We start from the raw sequence: 12,067 nt of genomic DNA, 5'->3' as shown, positions 1-12,067 counted from the left end.
CACACAGCCCATGTTGCCCCACAGTGATAAAATGACCCCGGTTATCTGTCATCAGGGTACACCTGAGTGCAGTAAGCCCAACCAAGCAGTGACCCGTACTGAGCTTTGTATAGGTGTGGTGACTTTTTGAGAGCATGTTAACATGGCCTTGGATTGAACACATTTGGCTCAAATGTGATAAATAGTCTCCTTCTATTCCTCCAAGAGCAGTTTCCATCTATCTGGGTGAATCGTTTGATCTGTACACAGCTGAGATCCAGTCACCCTGTAATTCAAAATAACAGGACGATTCTATAGGATAAGGCACTGTGCTGGCTCTGCAGCTTGCAGACTCTACCACGAGCATGAACTCTTGAGGTTGCTCATTTCACATCTGGTAATATCAGTCTAGTCTGCCCAGCAAGCAACTTAAAATGTTGCCTATGCTTTATGGGACACAGTAGAGAAGGCTCTATATAGACCCAGTTGGGTTGCACAGCCAGCCACTGGGCTGCAGGAACAGCAGAGATGCTTGTGTGGGGCTATGGAATGGGTCATGAAATTTTTGCATGTCCCAAAGATGTCTCCAGCTCAACAGAGAAGCAGACAAGTGGTCCTTGCCCAGGCAGACATGCAACTCACAAGTAAATGACTGTATAAACTTCTCCAGGTTCTCTACCTACAATATGAGGCCATAGAGCACACTGTGGTGGGAGCCAACTTTCCTGAAGACAGCTGGCAGGTCTTGGAGAATGTCAGAACTGCTCAACTGTGTATCCATGGACCTGGGGTGAGAAGCTACAGTGGTTTGCACTTCTTGATGCCAGCTGTGGAAAAACACTAGCCACACAACAAGTCCACACAACAAGGCCACACAAGGCCACACAACAAGGCCACACAACAAGTCCAACCTCTGCCCTGCCTGCTGTTCAGAGGCCTGAGAATCCAGGGCAGGAAGTAGCCAGAAGCACCCCAAACACTGTGTACAACCTTGAGGGACAGAAAGACTCAACTGAAATAAGGCCGGCTACCTGTCCTTAGATTTCCATGAGGTTCCCAGTGAACACAGAATGGGCTGGCATAGAACAGCAGTTCTGAATGAATGGATGGATGGATGGATGAATGAATTAATGAATGAATGAGGGAGTAAGAAAATGAATGGATAGATGAATTAATGAATTAATGGGAGATAAAGTAAATGAACTAAAGTCTGAGTGAATAAATGAATGAGAAAGAAAACAGTGATTAGGTGAATGAATGAACAACCCCTTACCCCCACCACAGACTGCAGCAATATGGCCGCATTCAGGACCCTCAAGCCCCCACCTGTAGCTGGATTCTGGGAAGCCGCTACCCCCACCATCCCTGAAAGCCTGAGGCATACGCACCATGACATTCAGGCCCTGGTTGGTGGGTCCCTGTGCCACTATATACTCGATGCCAGTCTCATAGACATCCATGGGCCGGCGGTACTTAACCACCGTGCCAGCAATGTTGAAGTTCTTGGGGCTGTCCACTTTGTAGTTGCCATTGAAGAAGTAGAAACCAGCTTCGTCAGCAAGAGCTGAAAGAGCGAAAATCACTGAGTCACATGGGCTAGACGGGCCGGGCAGGAAGGAGAGAGACACGGGGAGGCGTCAGCATACAGGCTCCAAGAATGGTGGCCAGCCATGCCCTCCCTCTCCAAAATGACCCAGAGACAGGAAATTCAATGTCACAGGGGATCAGATAGACCCTGTGCCTGGGGCCAGCATGTGGCCCTGGCCAGTGAAGGCCTAAGAGACACAAACACACTTCCCTATCAGTTTAAAACAAACAACCACAGGCCAGTCTGGGCGGTTGGAAGAGCCAACAGGGAAGGCTGACCCTGACCTTCTGTCTGTCTCAGATGAGCCAAAGGGATTGAAAGGTAATGAACTAGAGCCACGGCCAAGTGGCCAGTCTGGACCAGGAGAGTCTGAAGCTGTGAACAACAGGTACCAGCCAGATACTAGACTAGAAAGCACAAACCGACAAGGGCTCTGGTTGTAGTACCAACTGCAGCTAAGGAGGGACCTCAGTACCTCTTCCAGGGTCCACAGAGAGTGACACTTTAGCGTGTCCTGGCTAGTGTACAGTGCTCTCCAGAAGTCTTTTCCTGGGCCCACTCCAAGCTGACCAGCCCTGCCTTTCTTGTAGAAACAACGGCATTCAGTGGTCTGCCTTTACTGTTGCCCGATTAATCTGTTTATCCTACTGGGCTTAACACCTCCTGGGGACACAATCAGGCAAGAGCAGAGCCTGCACACGTTCTCTCACCGTTTCCCTTAGGCAGGTGACTGGATACTTTTCAGGACATTGCTGGGCCAACTGAAAGCTAGAACCAGAAAGGAATATGCCCAAGACACCCCGACAGCCCATTTCCCAGATGCCTTGTCGTCAAACACCGGCCTGGAAGCTGGCCTTTCCTGAAGCTATGGGGGATAAGTAGATTCTCTGAGCCTGAGAACTGGGGAAGAAGGGGAGGAGGCAGTCTCAGTGCCGGGGGACATTCTGTCTTCTAGAGGGTGTCCTTAAAGCTGGTTCCAGGAACTGGCCCGCCAGAGATGCGAGCGCTGCTTCCAAAGGCCCTGATGCAATCCAAGCAGAGGAGCCGGGGCAATTAATTTATTATCAGACAGACGCAACAAGCAGGACACGTCTGAAAAATGCCTTTAACGTAATAGCGTCAGAACGTAGCGTCAGGTCCAAGTCCGGCCGGGGCCTGGCTGTCCCAACTCAGTTGCCAGATCTGTGCCCAGGGCTCAGCTCAGGGCCCACATCCAGAGCCTGTTTCCTGACAGCGAGGCCCTTCCTTCCTGATGCTTTCCCGGCCCTTGCTATTTCCAGTGTCTGCTTCAAGAATGAGGACTTTGCAGCCAGCTCAGAAAACACAAGGTCTCCTGGCCTCCTTGCAGCCTTAGTGAGCTAGCAGACGGCAGGGCCACTGGCCTGGCTGGAGGCCTGGCTCTCCATGCTCAGCCCACAGATGTCCCCAGCAGTGTGGGCCTGGAGCCAGCCATGTGCAAACTTGCTTGGATTGGGCCTTCAAATGCACTGAAAGCCTGGCAGGGGACAGGAGAGCCTGATGCTGGGCTCTGAGGATCCTCAGAACATGCACACACACACACACACACACACACACACACACACACACACACACACACACACCACATCTTTTCTATATCCCCAGAGCAGAGCTCTGTCTTGCTAAATTATGTGAGGTATGGGAGGGAAGACAGGTGGGCGATGGAACTCTGTATTAAGACTGAGGCTGGGTTCATTTTGGAGAACTGCTCTGTAAGACTGAGCCCACGGCAGAATGGCTCACAGGTACTGGCACCTGCTCATATGGTGCTTCAGTCACCAGGTCATGGCAACTCTCCAGGTTCACATGCCACCCCTGCAGAATGTCATCAAGATGGGGCCTCACCACTGTGCTGCTGCATCTATAGCCTGTCCAACATAGCCACTTCCATCCTAGAGTGTCACCTCCCTCAGGAAACTGGGCGTGGTCAGCATGACACTACAGATAGACCGTGATAAATCCATCCTCAGCAGCTCTGACCTTAGACCTCTCGGCGCTGTGGCTCACTCCTCAAATAGACCCTACCTCTGGCTCCCTGGATTTTGTCTGGACCAGGTTCTCTAGTGACAGAAAACTCACTGCCTGATATCACACCCTGGCTCTTGTCCAGCTCCTCTAAGGACAATTCCATACAGAGGATGACATCAGGGACCCCCTTCCCGACAGCTGGCTGCATCGCTGCCTTCCGCAGCTGTGCCTTGCCACCTGGATTATCCCATTCCTCAATAAAGAGAGCGAAGTTCAGGTGCCCTTCTCCGTCCATATGCATCCTCTCAGATTCACCTACGCACCCAGCACATCTGCTGACTTCTTCCTCTCCACAATCTGGATATCCCGGGCACCAGCTGGAATATGGGTCACCAAAGAGTAACCTGTGGGCACAGGAACATATGTAAGCAAAGCCAGGGATGGCAGTACAGAGAGGGAGCTGCCATTTCTCCTCTGCAAAGCCACCTCTTGGCATCAGTGACATCTCTGAGCTCTGGACACGTAAAGGACACCTGCATAGGGCTTGTTCCCTGGCTCAGCAGTGCCCTTCCCCACCAAGGCCATTGGCACCCCCAAAAGGGACACAATGAACAACAGGGACATTAAACATGCTGAAGTCCACGGACTTTGGTCATGCCTTGCTTTATCACTTGAGATATCAATTTTCTCATCCAATCCAGAGACAACACCAACACCAGCACTATGTAGACACATGCTTATTGTTGAATTCCATCTTATCATAACATCTCGCTGACAGCCAAGGCTTGATGCATCCACACAGAGAGACTCAAATAGAAGCCGACCCCCTACAAGGGCTACTGTCCACGTGCCTGGGCTGTGAGAGGGCACTGTCAACAGCTCAGACCCCATCATCCAGACAGGGAGCAGGAGCGAGGCAGGAAAAAAAAAGTGCCACCAGCTGCCAGTGGAGACCTGGCCGAAAACAGTTAATAAGAACAGAGCCATCTCCTGGCAGAAGAGAGGGGGTCTCGGAAGGAGGGGATGTGGTGGAATTGGTGTTCCTTTCCTGAATCTCCCGTAGAAGGCTGCAGAGTCCACACTCAAGCCACCCAGGGCCAGATGACCCTGGGTGACCTTGACCATGACCTCACCCTACCTTACAGGTACAAAGACTCTGCCCTGACAGCATCTCACATTGGGTTCCTTGGAAACCAGGGGGAGGGGCTCTGATTTGTAGCACTGAGCCATTTATGTGTGCACACTTCTATTGTAGCAGACTGAGGGCAAAACACCCATGTAGTGAGAAGAGAAAACAGGTTCATGAAGGCCTGGTTTTCTAGAAGACAAAAATACTGATTGAGGCCTAAGTGATTACTTTGCTGAGACAGGGTCCTTCCATGTGACACCAGCTGACCTAGAACTTGTTATATAGATCATGGTAGCCTTGAACTTGCAGTGATTGAACTTGCCTCTGCCTCCCAAGTGCTGGGATTACAGGCATGCACCACTACACCTGGATTTAATTTTAAATTAGCAAGTGGTTTCCAAGACTCCTGAGCAGTTAACACTTGACTCCCAGGAGCTTCAGGGTATGGACTGGCCTTGAGCTCAGTTAGGGACCTAGGACCTGTCAGGGCAGATGTGCGGCTCTGCAGCTAGAACCAGATGCCCAGGTTGAGACCCAGGGCCTTAGAATTTCAGGTCACCTTAATCGGTTGCTCTCTCTGCAGGTTTGGGCAACAGTAGCAGCAATTGCTGTGTAGCAATGTCTCCAGGCATGAGTGAGTTAATGTTGGCCAGACCTGGCTCTGTGCCTGGTTGGGAAACACTCAGCAGAATTAGGGGGATCACTTTCGGTCAGCCCCAGCCTCCTCAGAGGGAGCTCCAGTAGGAGTCCTGTCTAGTGGGCCATGTATAGCCTGTGGCATCTGACATAAGCTCTCAGGGGGAGGCACTTCCTGACCTCTGATGCCTAACCCCATCTCTGCCTTGAGTCCAACAGAAAGTTGTGCAGTCAGGTGTATGGAATAAAAGGAGGAGCAAGCAGCCCAGCTTCACCACATCCCACCTTTAGCAGGTCTTTCGAAGACAGACAGACAGACAGACAGACAGACACACACACACACACACACACACACACACAGCTGCTGTGCCTACCGCTCTTTTGTTAATCTTCTCCCTAGGCTGTATGTCCATGCTTCACTCTCGATGGCCTCCTACGGGACTCTTGGAGCCCACACTAATTCTATGATCACCACTCATGTCGAGGCAACCAAGACTTGTTGGCCTCCTAGGCCCTCCAGTGGTCTCAATAGGATTCTCTTGCCTCCCTGGGGGAGTTTGAGCAGGCATTTCCCACACTGGGCCTCAGTTTGCCCATCCGCTAAGTGGATTTCAAGTCGCCCTCTGTAATAACTTAGTTTGACTCCACACACACTTCTTGGGACACAGCAATGCGTTTGGTTGAGTACTGACTATCACACGCGATGCATGGAGGTCTGTCTCATGCACAGTTCCCAAACATGAGACTCGGGCCAGAGCCAGATGCAAACACAAGGTCAACAAACACAACACGAGAGAGGGGAGTCTCCGGATGGACCCAGAATCTAGCACATCCAGAGTCGAATCTCACACACGCCAGAACTCGAGCCCCGGTTTTCCCCTTCAGGACATTTGGTCCCCCATGAAGGCTACCTCAGAGGTCAAATGTGAGCCCCATGCTAAGTGTCCTCTGGTGTGCAAGTGATGTAAAGAGACCCTTTTACTGCCCGTAGGAGGGAGTCTTACACCTCTGCCTGGGCCTGGGTGGGAATGAAAGGACCCGTGAGAGGAAGTAGCTGATGCTGGAAACCTTGTGGGAGGCAGGGATACACCCACCCATCCAAGCTGCCACACCTGCCCTTACCAAGATGATTGTTGCCCTTTCGGTAGTTGCCTGTCACGTGGGTGCAGCTGCTCCCGTCCCCCTGGCAGACACCACACTTGTCCAGTGTGTGGGTGGAGAAGAGCACTCCATCACAGCCAATGGGCTACAAGAAGCAACGAGAGAGGCTGCTGAGAGGGAGCTGTGGTTGGCTATACAGGGGGGCCACTGCCTCTGACAGGCAGGGTGGCCAGCAGTGAGAACAGCCATACTTTTGGTACAATGTTTAACAACCTCACATTTTCCAGACACGCAAACCCCTCTCAGGTCGGTGAGCTTGCAGGAAGTGCCGTCTCGGGCCGGCACCGTGAGCTGCCGTTGGCCATCCACGGTGCTGCAGTGTAGATCGCATGGCTTACTGGAGATGTGCACGTAGTCATCTGCGGGGGGGGGGGGTTTGGGGGGAGAGACAGGGCTTCAGGAAAGGGGGTACCAGATTCACCCCCTCCTACTGAGATAGCATCCTTCCCACTACATGGATGGAGAAAGCGAGGCTTGAAAAGAAAGGACCTGACAAAGTATTGGTAGCAGAAAGGAATGAGACACAGGTCATCTGGCCTGGCCCAAGCTCTGAGTTCTAAAGTCTGCCTCCTTGTGAGAGGGCGTCATACTTGTGGTCCACACTAGGAAATGCACACATTAGCATGTGTGCTGAGTGCCAAGAGAACATTTACAATGTGCCTGAAAATTTTGTTTCTTCTTTCTGTGGGGAGAGGGAGGGAGGTAGAAAGGTGGGCAAGGAACGGCAAGCCTGCTCCTGGTCCCATAGGACCTTGGCCAGTCCCCGTTTAGGATTGTCTGGGCTGATTCCTGGCCAAGCCCTGGGGACAGTGGGAGAGTCCTGACCTCAGAGGCCAGCCATGCAGGAAACCCAGCTCTGTCATCTGTCAGTGGTGATGTCATGGGTCACAGGGGAGGGAGAGAGCAGACCTCAAGACCCTTTTCTAGAGAAATGGGATTAGCTCTGAGCTCTGTCCATGGCCACGATAGGCTTTAACAGGTCCTGGCTCTAAGCCTGACCTATCCCACACTCCCACCAACAGAGCTCATTTCTGAGGCTCAAGTACCCGGGTAAAGGGGCTTCCACTGGTACGCCCGGCCGTCATACACACGGGAGTTGAAGGAGACACACTGCTCTTCACGGAAGCTCCTCCCATCCGGTGGACACTCCTGAAAGCAGAAGGCAGGCCAGCTCCAGGGGAGGCTGAGCAGGAAGTGGCTGTGACCGGATGACCCTTGGGAGCCACAGTTCATTCCAAACTGGAGTCTACACTGGGTTAGAGACTGTCTTCTTGGGGAATTCATGAATATCTACTGAATCCTATCTAGGACTCGTCATGAGCTTCCTTTCAGCTCTCACATCCCACGGGTGTGCTCACAAAGACAGACTTGGAGCAGCTCAGCCAGGCACACCAATTAAGACTGGGAGCCCTGGGACCTCGACCACCACACCCTGTGGCTCCTGGAAGGGCAGCTAAGTTTCAGACTGACTTTGGTCCCATAGAGAGTGTTCTCAGAACTCATGCATAACCAATGCCGCTCCCCCAAGCTTCTGCCACCTTGGTGTCCAGCCAATGCCAATGAAAATGTTCACACAGCTACACCTGAGAGTTGGAGCAAGAGAGGCCCAGGGTGACCATCCACCAAGGCTGCTTCACAAATAGGAAGAGAAGGCAGCTGCTGTGGCTGTCTGGTGTTCAAATGTCCAAGGCTATGGAACTATGGTATGAGCATGCACTTAGAGTTCAAGGAACAGATAGGAGTCTAAGCCATCCTACCGAGGGGGCGAGAGCTTTGAGCGCCCGAAGGACAGCATGAGCCTGGACATGAGCCAGCCTAAAAAACAGGATGTCATGGTCCAAGGGCAAGACTGGGGCCTCAGGGTGGCATGTAGCTAGCCTCACCTGCACTCTGCAGAGCTGGTAGCGTTTGGACGTGCCCACACAGGTCCTATTCCCTGTGCCTGGAACAGACTTCCTCCTGGCGGGAAAATGTGGTACTGAGCTAGGGCTAGGTGCCAACTGTGGATCCTGACACCTGTTCAGCCATGGACTAACTTCTAGTGGCTTCTCTGGCTCCATAGGATGGCATTCGATTCCTCTCTGTCTTCCCAGCACCCACAATAGAACTGTACTGTACAGAAACAGTGAATAACATCTGTGTTTGCTGAGGCTAACATGCAAATACATGTGGTGTCATGTGTGCCAGAATCAGGAGCTGGCTTCATCATGCTCTCCACATGAAACCACAGATGAGGAAACTGGTGTTCAGAAAGGTTAAGTGTCCTGTCCAAGGTCACACAGCTTACAGATAGTAGAAATAAGATTCAAACCCAAGTCCCTCTGAAAGCAAAGGCTCTTAGCACCTTGCCCTGTGCTCTTCCCTGCTTCAGAAGACGGGGCTCTTGCTCCTCAGTGGCAAAGCCCTATAAACAGTCCCCGCTCTCTGAAACTCCTTCTCCAGCACCCAGAGAACCGTTCTTAAGGATTTGTTAGAAGCTCTCTGCCCAGTGGATGCCAATGGAAAGAGAGCCTGCATACATCAAACGGGAGCCCAGAGGAAAAGCCACCAGGCCACTGGCTAGGCTGCCTCTCCCCACGCACCCTTGGGGGTTTCTGGTGAACTCACCTCTGTTGCAGGCAGTGGCGCTCCTGGGATGTCACCCCGCCCCCACAACTGCGGGAACATGCTGTCCACTTGGTCCACTCCCCCCACCAGTAGGCAGTGGTGTCAGCGCCTCCCTCCAGGCTGTTGGATGTGGGGTTCTTGTCCTGGGTGAAAAGCACCGCCCTCCCAAGAGTAAGCAGAGGCTCCACCTTAACAGAAGAAACCTGGAGATGCAGCTGAGGGGAAAGAGCATGAGGCAGCCTCCTATTGGACTGGCGGCTGGGTCTCTCAGATGGCTGGAGAGAACTCCATTGGTGAGCGCATGTGTCCCCATCTAAGGGCTGAGCATCTTGGGATTTAGCTGGTACCTGAGGCATACCTAACTTGTGTTGCTTTCTCCCTCACGGTCCACCCTTCATCTGCACCTGCAGACTCACCCCATACACACCTCCTGTCCACACCTCCTGTCCACATGCCTTATACTAAGCCTTTGCTGGAAAGAGAGACACCAGACACATGTCACTCTCTAGCTAGCTGGTCAGGGACTCCGGGATGGCCAGAGTCCCAGGCCAGGGGCTGGTCTGACCAACACCGTGAACAAGTTTCTGGTGCCAAAGCAAACATCAATACCCCTGGGCATGTCCCTTGCTACACAGCCCTCCAAAGCATGTGGTGGTGAGGAGTAACAGGGGGGACAGTAATGACTGGACAATGGCATACTACTCACGGAAGCCTCGGTAGGTGCCGCAGCCCCAGCCACAACTGCCATGGCCAGCAAGGACCAAGCCCAGCGTGAATGCTGCCGTCTGCCATCCATCCTACAAAGGAAGACCCTGTCACTACCAGGTCAGGCTCTGCTTTGGAGGTAAGCTCTCCGGTTCTTCCAGCGCTTCAAGTGGTAAGGTTATCTGGCCTCTTATGGTAGTGGCTGCCATGTGAGAGGGACTGAGCCACCCATCTGGGCTCAGCAAGCAGCTTGGTGAGTGATTACAGATGTCTGCCCTGCTTAGGCACAAAGGGACGGTATGAATGCCAAGTCTGAGCCACCCTTCATCTGAGGGCTTCTGCCAAGCTTTGCCCCTGGAGAATGGCTGCGGAGAACAGAGACAACTGAGGAGGCTGGAAGCCCAGCCTGGCAGAGTGGTCATTATGAAGAGAGTTATTAATCAGGCTCAGCCCACCGTCTAGTTCAGATCACCTTGGGAGTTTTACCTGCTTTACATGGGTTATAGACGGGATACCCTCCTTCTCCGCCCTGCCTTCACCAGTCCCTTGCCCCATGGTCCTCGGGCAATGGCAGCCTTCCCCTCCCAGAGGAATACCCTCACAGCCAGGTCCTCAGGTGTAACACAGCTCAGGGGTCTGAGCCCTTCTCTTGAGAGAGAGCAGAGATATGGAGGAGGAGCAGAAGGAGGTACAGCTTGCACCTGGCCCAGAGCCCCTGCTCCTGACTCCATCCCAACAAGCCAGCCCCTCAAACCCAAACACCCACCAAGGGTTAAGGTGAATCAAATCAAGAGCGCTTCCAGCCTTGCTGCTCCATCTCTCAGAATGGCTGCTGTGCACCTCAGTTTAAACCCTGGCCTAGAAAGGAAGCTAATGTAGCTTGTCCCCAGGTGGGTGTCATCTGCTGGTAAGTTAGACAATGGGCTTCAGAAAAAAGAGGCAACTTGCCCAAAGCCACACAACGAGGTAGCCTATGCCCCCTCCCCCACCCCACCCCCACACAGCACAGAGCAAACTTAGGGGCTCAGTCACACCCAGCAATTCCAGGGGAAGAAAGTCTGGAGATAGTCAGCACCCTCAAAGCCCTGATACCAACTGTCCTACTGTCCTTCCGTCCTTCTGTCCTTCTCTCTCTCCCTTTTTCTCCCTCTCTCCCTCCTTCTCCTGCAGGTGTCCGGGAGCTTGGCCAGCAACACCCTTACGCCCCGACGCACCCAGACAGACTGGGAATGACACTGTAGATCCTGGAATAGGGGCTTTATCCTTGAGACCCCTGTATCCTACCAGCTGCCCACCACCTCTCCCACCCCATTTGGCTGATCCTTCCCTGAAGGTCTCCATCTGAATCCCCATTTTCACTCCAGCACAGAGTCCCCATCTCACACAGTCCCATTGGCCTCCGTGGCTCCCCAGTCCCTGCTGCTGCCAAAGACAGGTGCCCAGTCAGCCTCACACTTGGTTTTCATTAAGGCTCCCAGACACTGCTGGATTCCAGCCAAGTCCAGCTCAAACAGGATCCATCTCTCCCTAGGGTCCAAAACCTTCAACAGGCCCACAGCGTGGCTTTGCAGACCAGACAGCAACTGCTAGTACCAAGGCTGTAGCCTCGGGACCACCCTGCCACTGTGTGGCACAGGTTGTTCCCCCTTTCTCTGTGGTTGAATACCCTCACCAGGGGCTGGGACATCCCCCAGCCCCATTCTGAACAGCTTGGCTGGCCTGGGATGAGCTACATCTCACACCTCCCAAAGACCACAGTATGAGCAGGGACAAGTATGTAGTGGCCTACCTCACCCAGGGTCAGCAGGTTGTCCTCCCAGAGAAAAGGGTGAGAGCTACTGCCAGGTGCACGGTGCAGGAAGGTGAGTGCAGAGATGTGCGGGCTCTGCCTGTCTCTGGTCCTGCTTCCCCAGCTGCCTCCCTCTCCCACTTCAAAGAGCATTCAAGGGAGGGGGGTTCCCAGGAGGGGCTCTCAGCCCAGTGGCTGCTCTGTGGCCGCAGCTGCCTTTATAGCTGTCAGGCAGACGGGGAGGAACTCACACTTCCCACGCCGCTCCCCCGCCCAGCCTGCTGGCGGCTGGCCGGGCGCACACTTTAACCCGCTCTGCTCCTCTGGAGTAAGGCCAGGCTGTCCAGCTGCCTGCTGGCGGCTGCTGCCACAGTCCAGGATCAGTGAGTGAGCCTGAGACTGGCTTGCCTAGGTCCAGAGTGACTGACCCTAACGGATCAATTAGCCTGAGGTCATGTGGAGGGGGGTTGGCAGTGGTGAAGCGGAG

The 12,067-nt window shown here is 53.4% G+C and overlaps 1 protein-coding gene across 6 annotated transcripts in view; it reads right to left on the bottom strand.

Annotated features, from left to right (window-relative positions):
• Nucleotides 1–11,780, bottom strand: part of Adamtsl2 (ADAMTS like 2) — a 29,743-nt gene extending 17,963 nt beyond the window's left edge. For 3 of the 6 annotated variants that reach the window (XM_029536901.1, XM_029536904.1, XM_029536905.1), the window contains exons 1-9: nucleotides 11,581–11,780; nucleotides 9,793–9,883; nucleotides 9,087–9,301; nucleotides 8,363–8,438; nucleotides 7,526–7,628; nucleotides 6,693–6,838; nucleotides 6,441–6,564; nucleotides 3,877–3,957; nucleotides 1,368–1,543 (exon numbers count right to left, since the gene is read on the bottom strand). In XM_029536901.1, the coding sequence (XP_029392761.1) occupies nucleotides 1,368–1,543; nucleotides 3,877–3,957; nucleotides 6,441–6,564; nucleotides 6,693–6,838; nucleotides 7,526–7,628; nucleotides 8,363–8,438; nucleotides 9,087–9,301; nucleotides 9,793–9,882 (1,011 nt within the window). In that variant the 5' untranslated portion in view covers nucleotide 9,883; nucleotides 11,581–11,780. The remainder of the gene's footprint in view (nucleotides 1–1,367; nucleotides 1,544–3,876; nucleotides 3,958–6,440; nucleotides 6,565–6,692; nucleotides 6,839–7,525; nucleotides 7,629–8,362; nucleotides 8,439–9,086; nucleotides 9,302–9,792; nucleotides 9,884–11,580) is intronic. The other 3 variants (XM_029536903.1, XM_021194328.2, XM_029536902.1) reach the window with 2 other exon arrangements.
• Nucleotides 11,781–12,067: the final 287 nt, after the last annotated feature.

Source organism: Mus pahari, chromosome 3, assembly GCF_900095145.1.
Source record: "Mus pahari chromosome 3, PAHARI_EIJ_v1.1, whole genome shotgun sequence".
NCBI classification, from domain to species: Eukaryota; Metazoa; Chordata; class Mammalia; order Rodentia; family Muridae; genus Mus; species Mus pahari.
The sequence above is the reverse complement of the archived record's forward strand: the minus strand, read 5'-3'. Positions and strand labels throughout refer to the sequence as shown.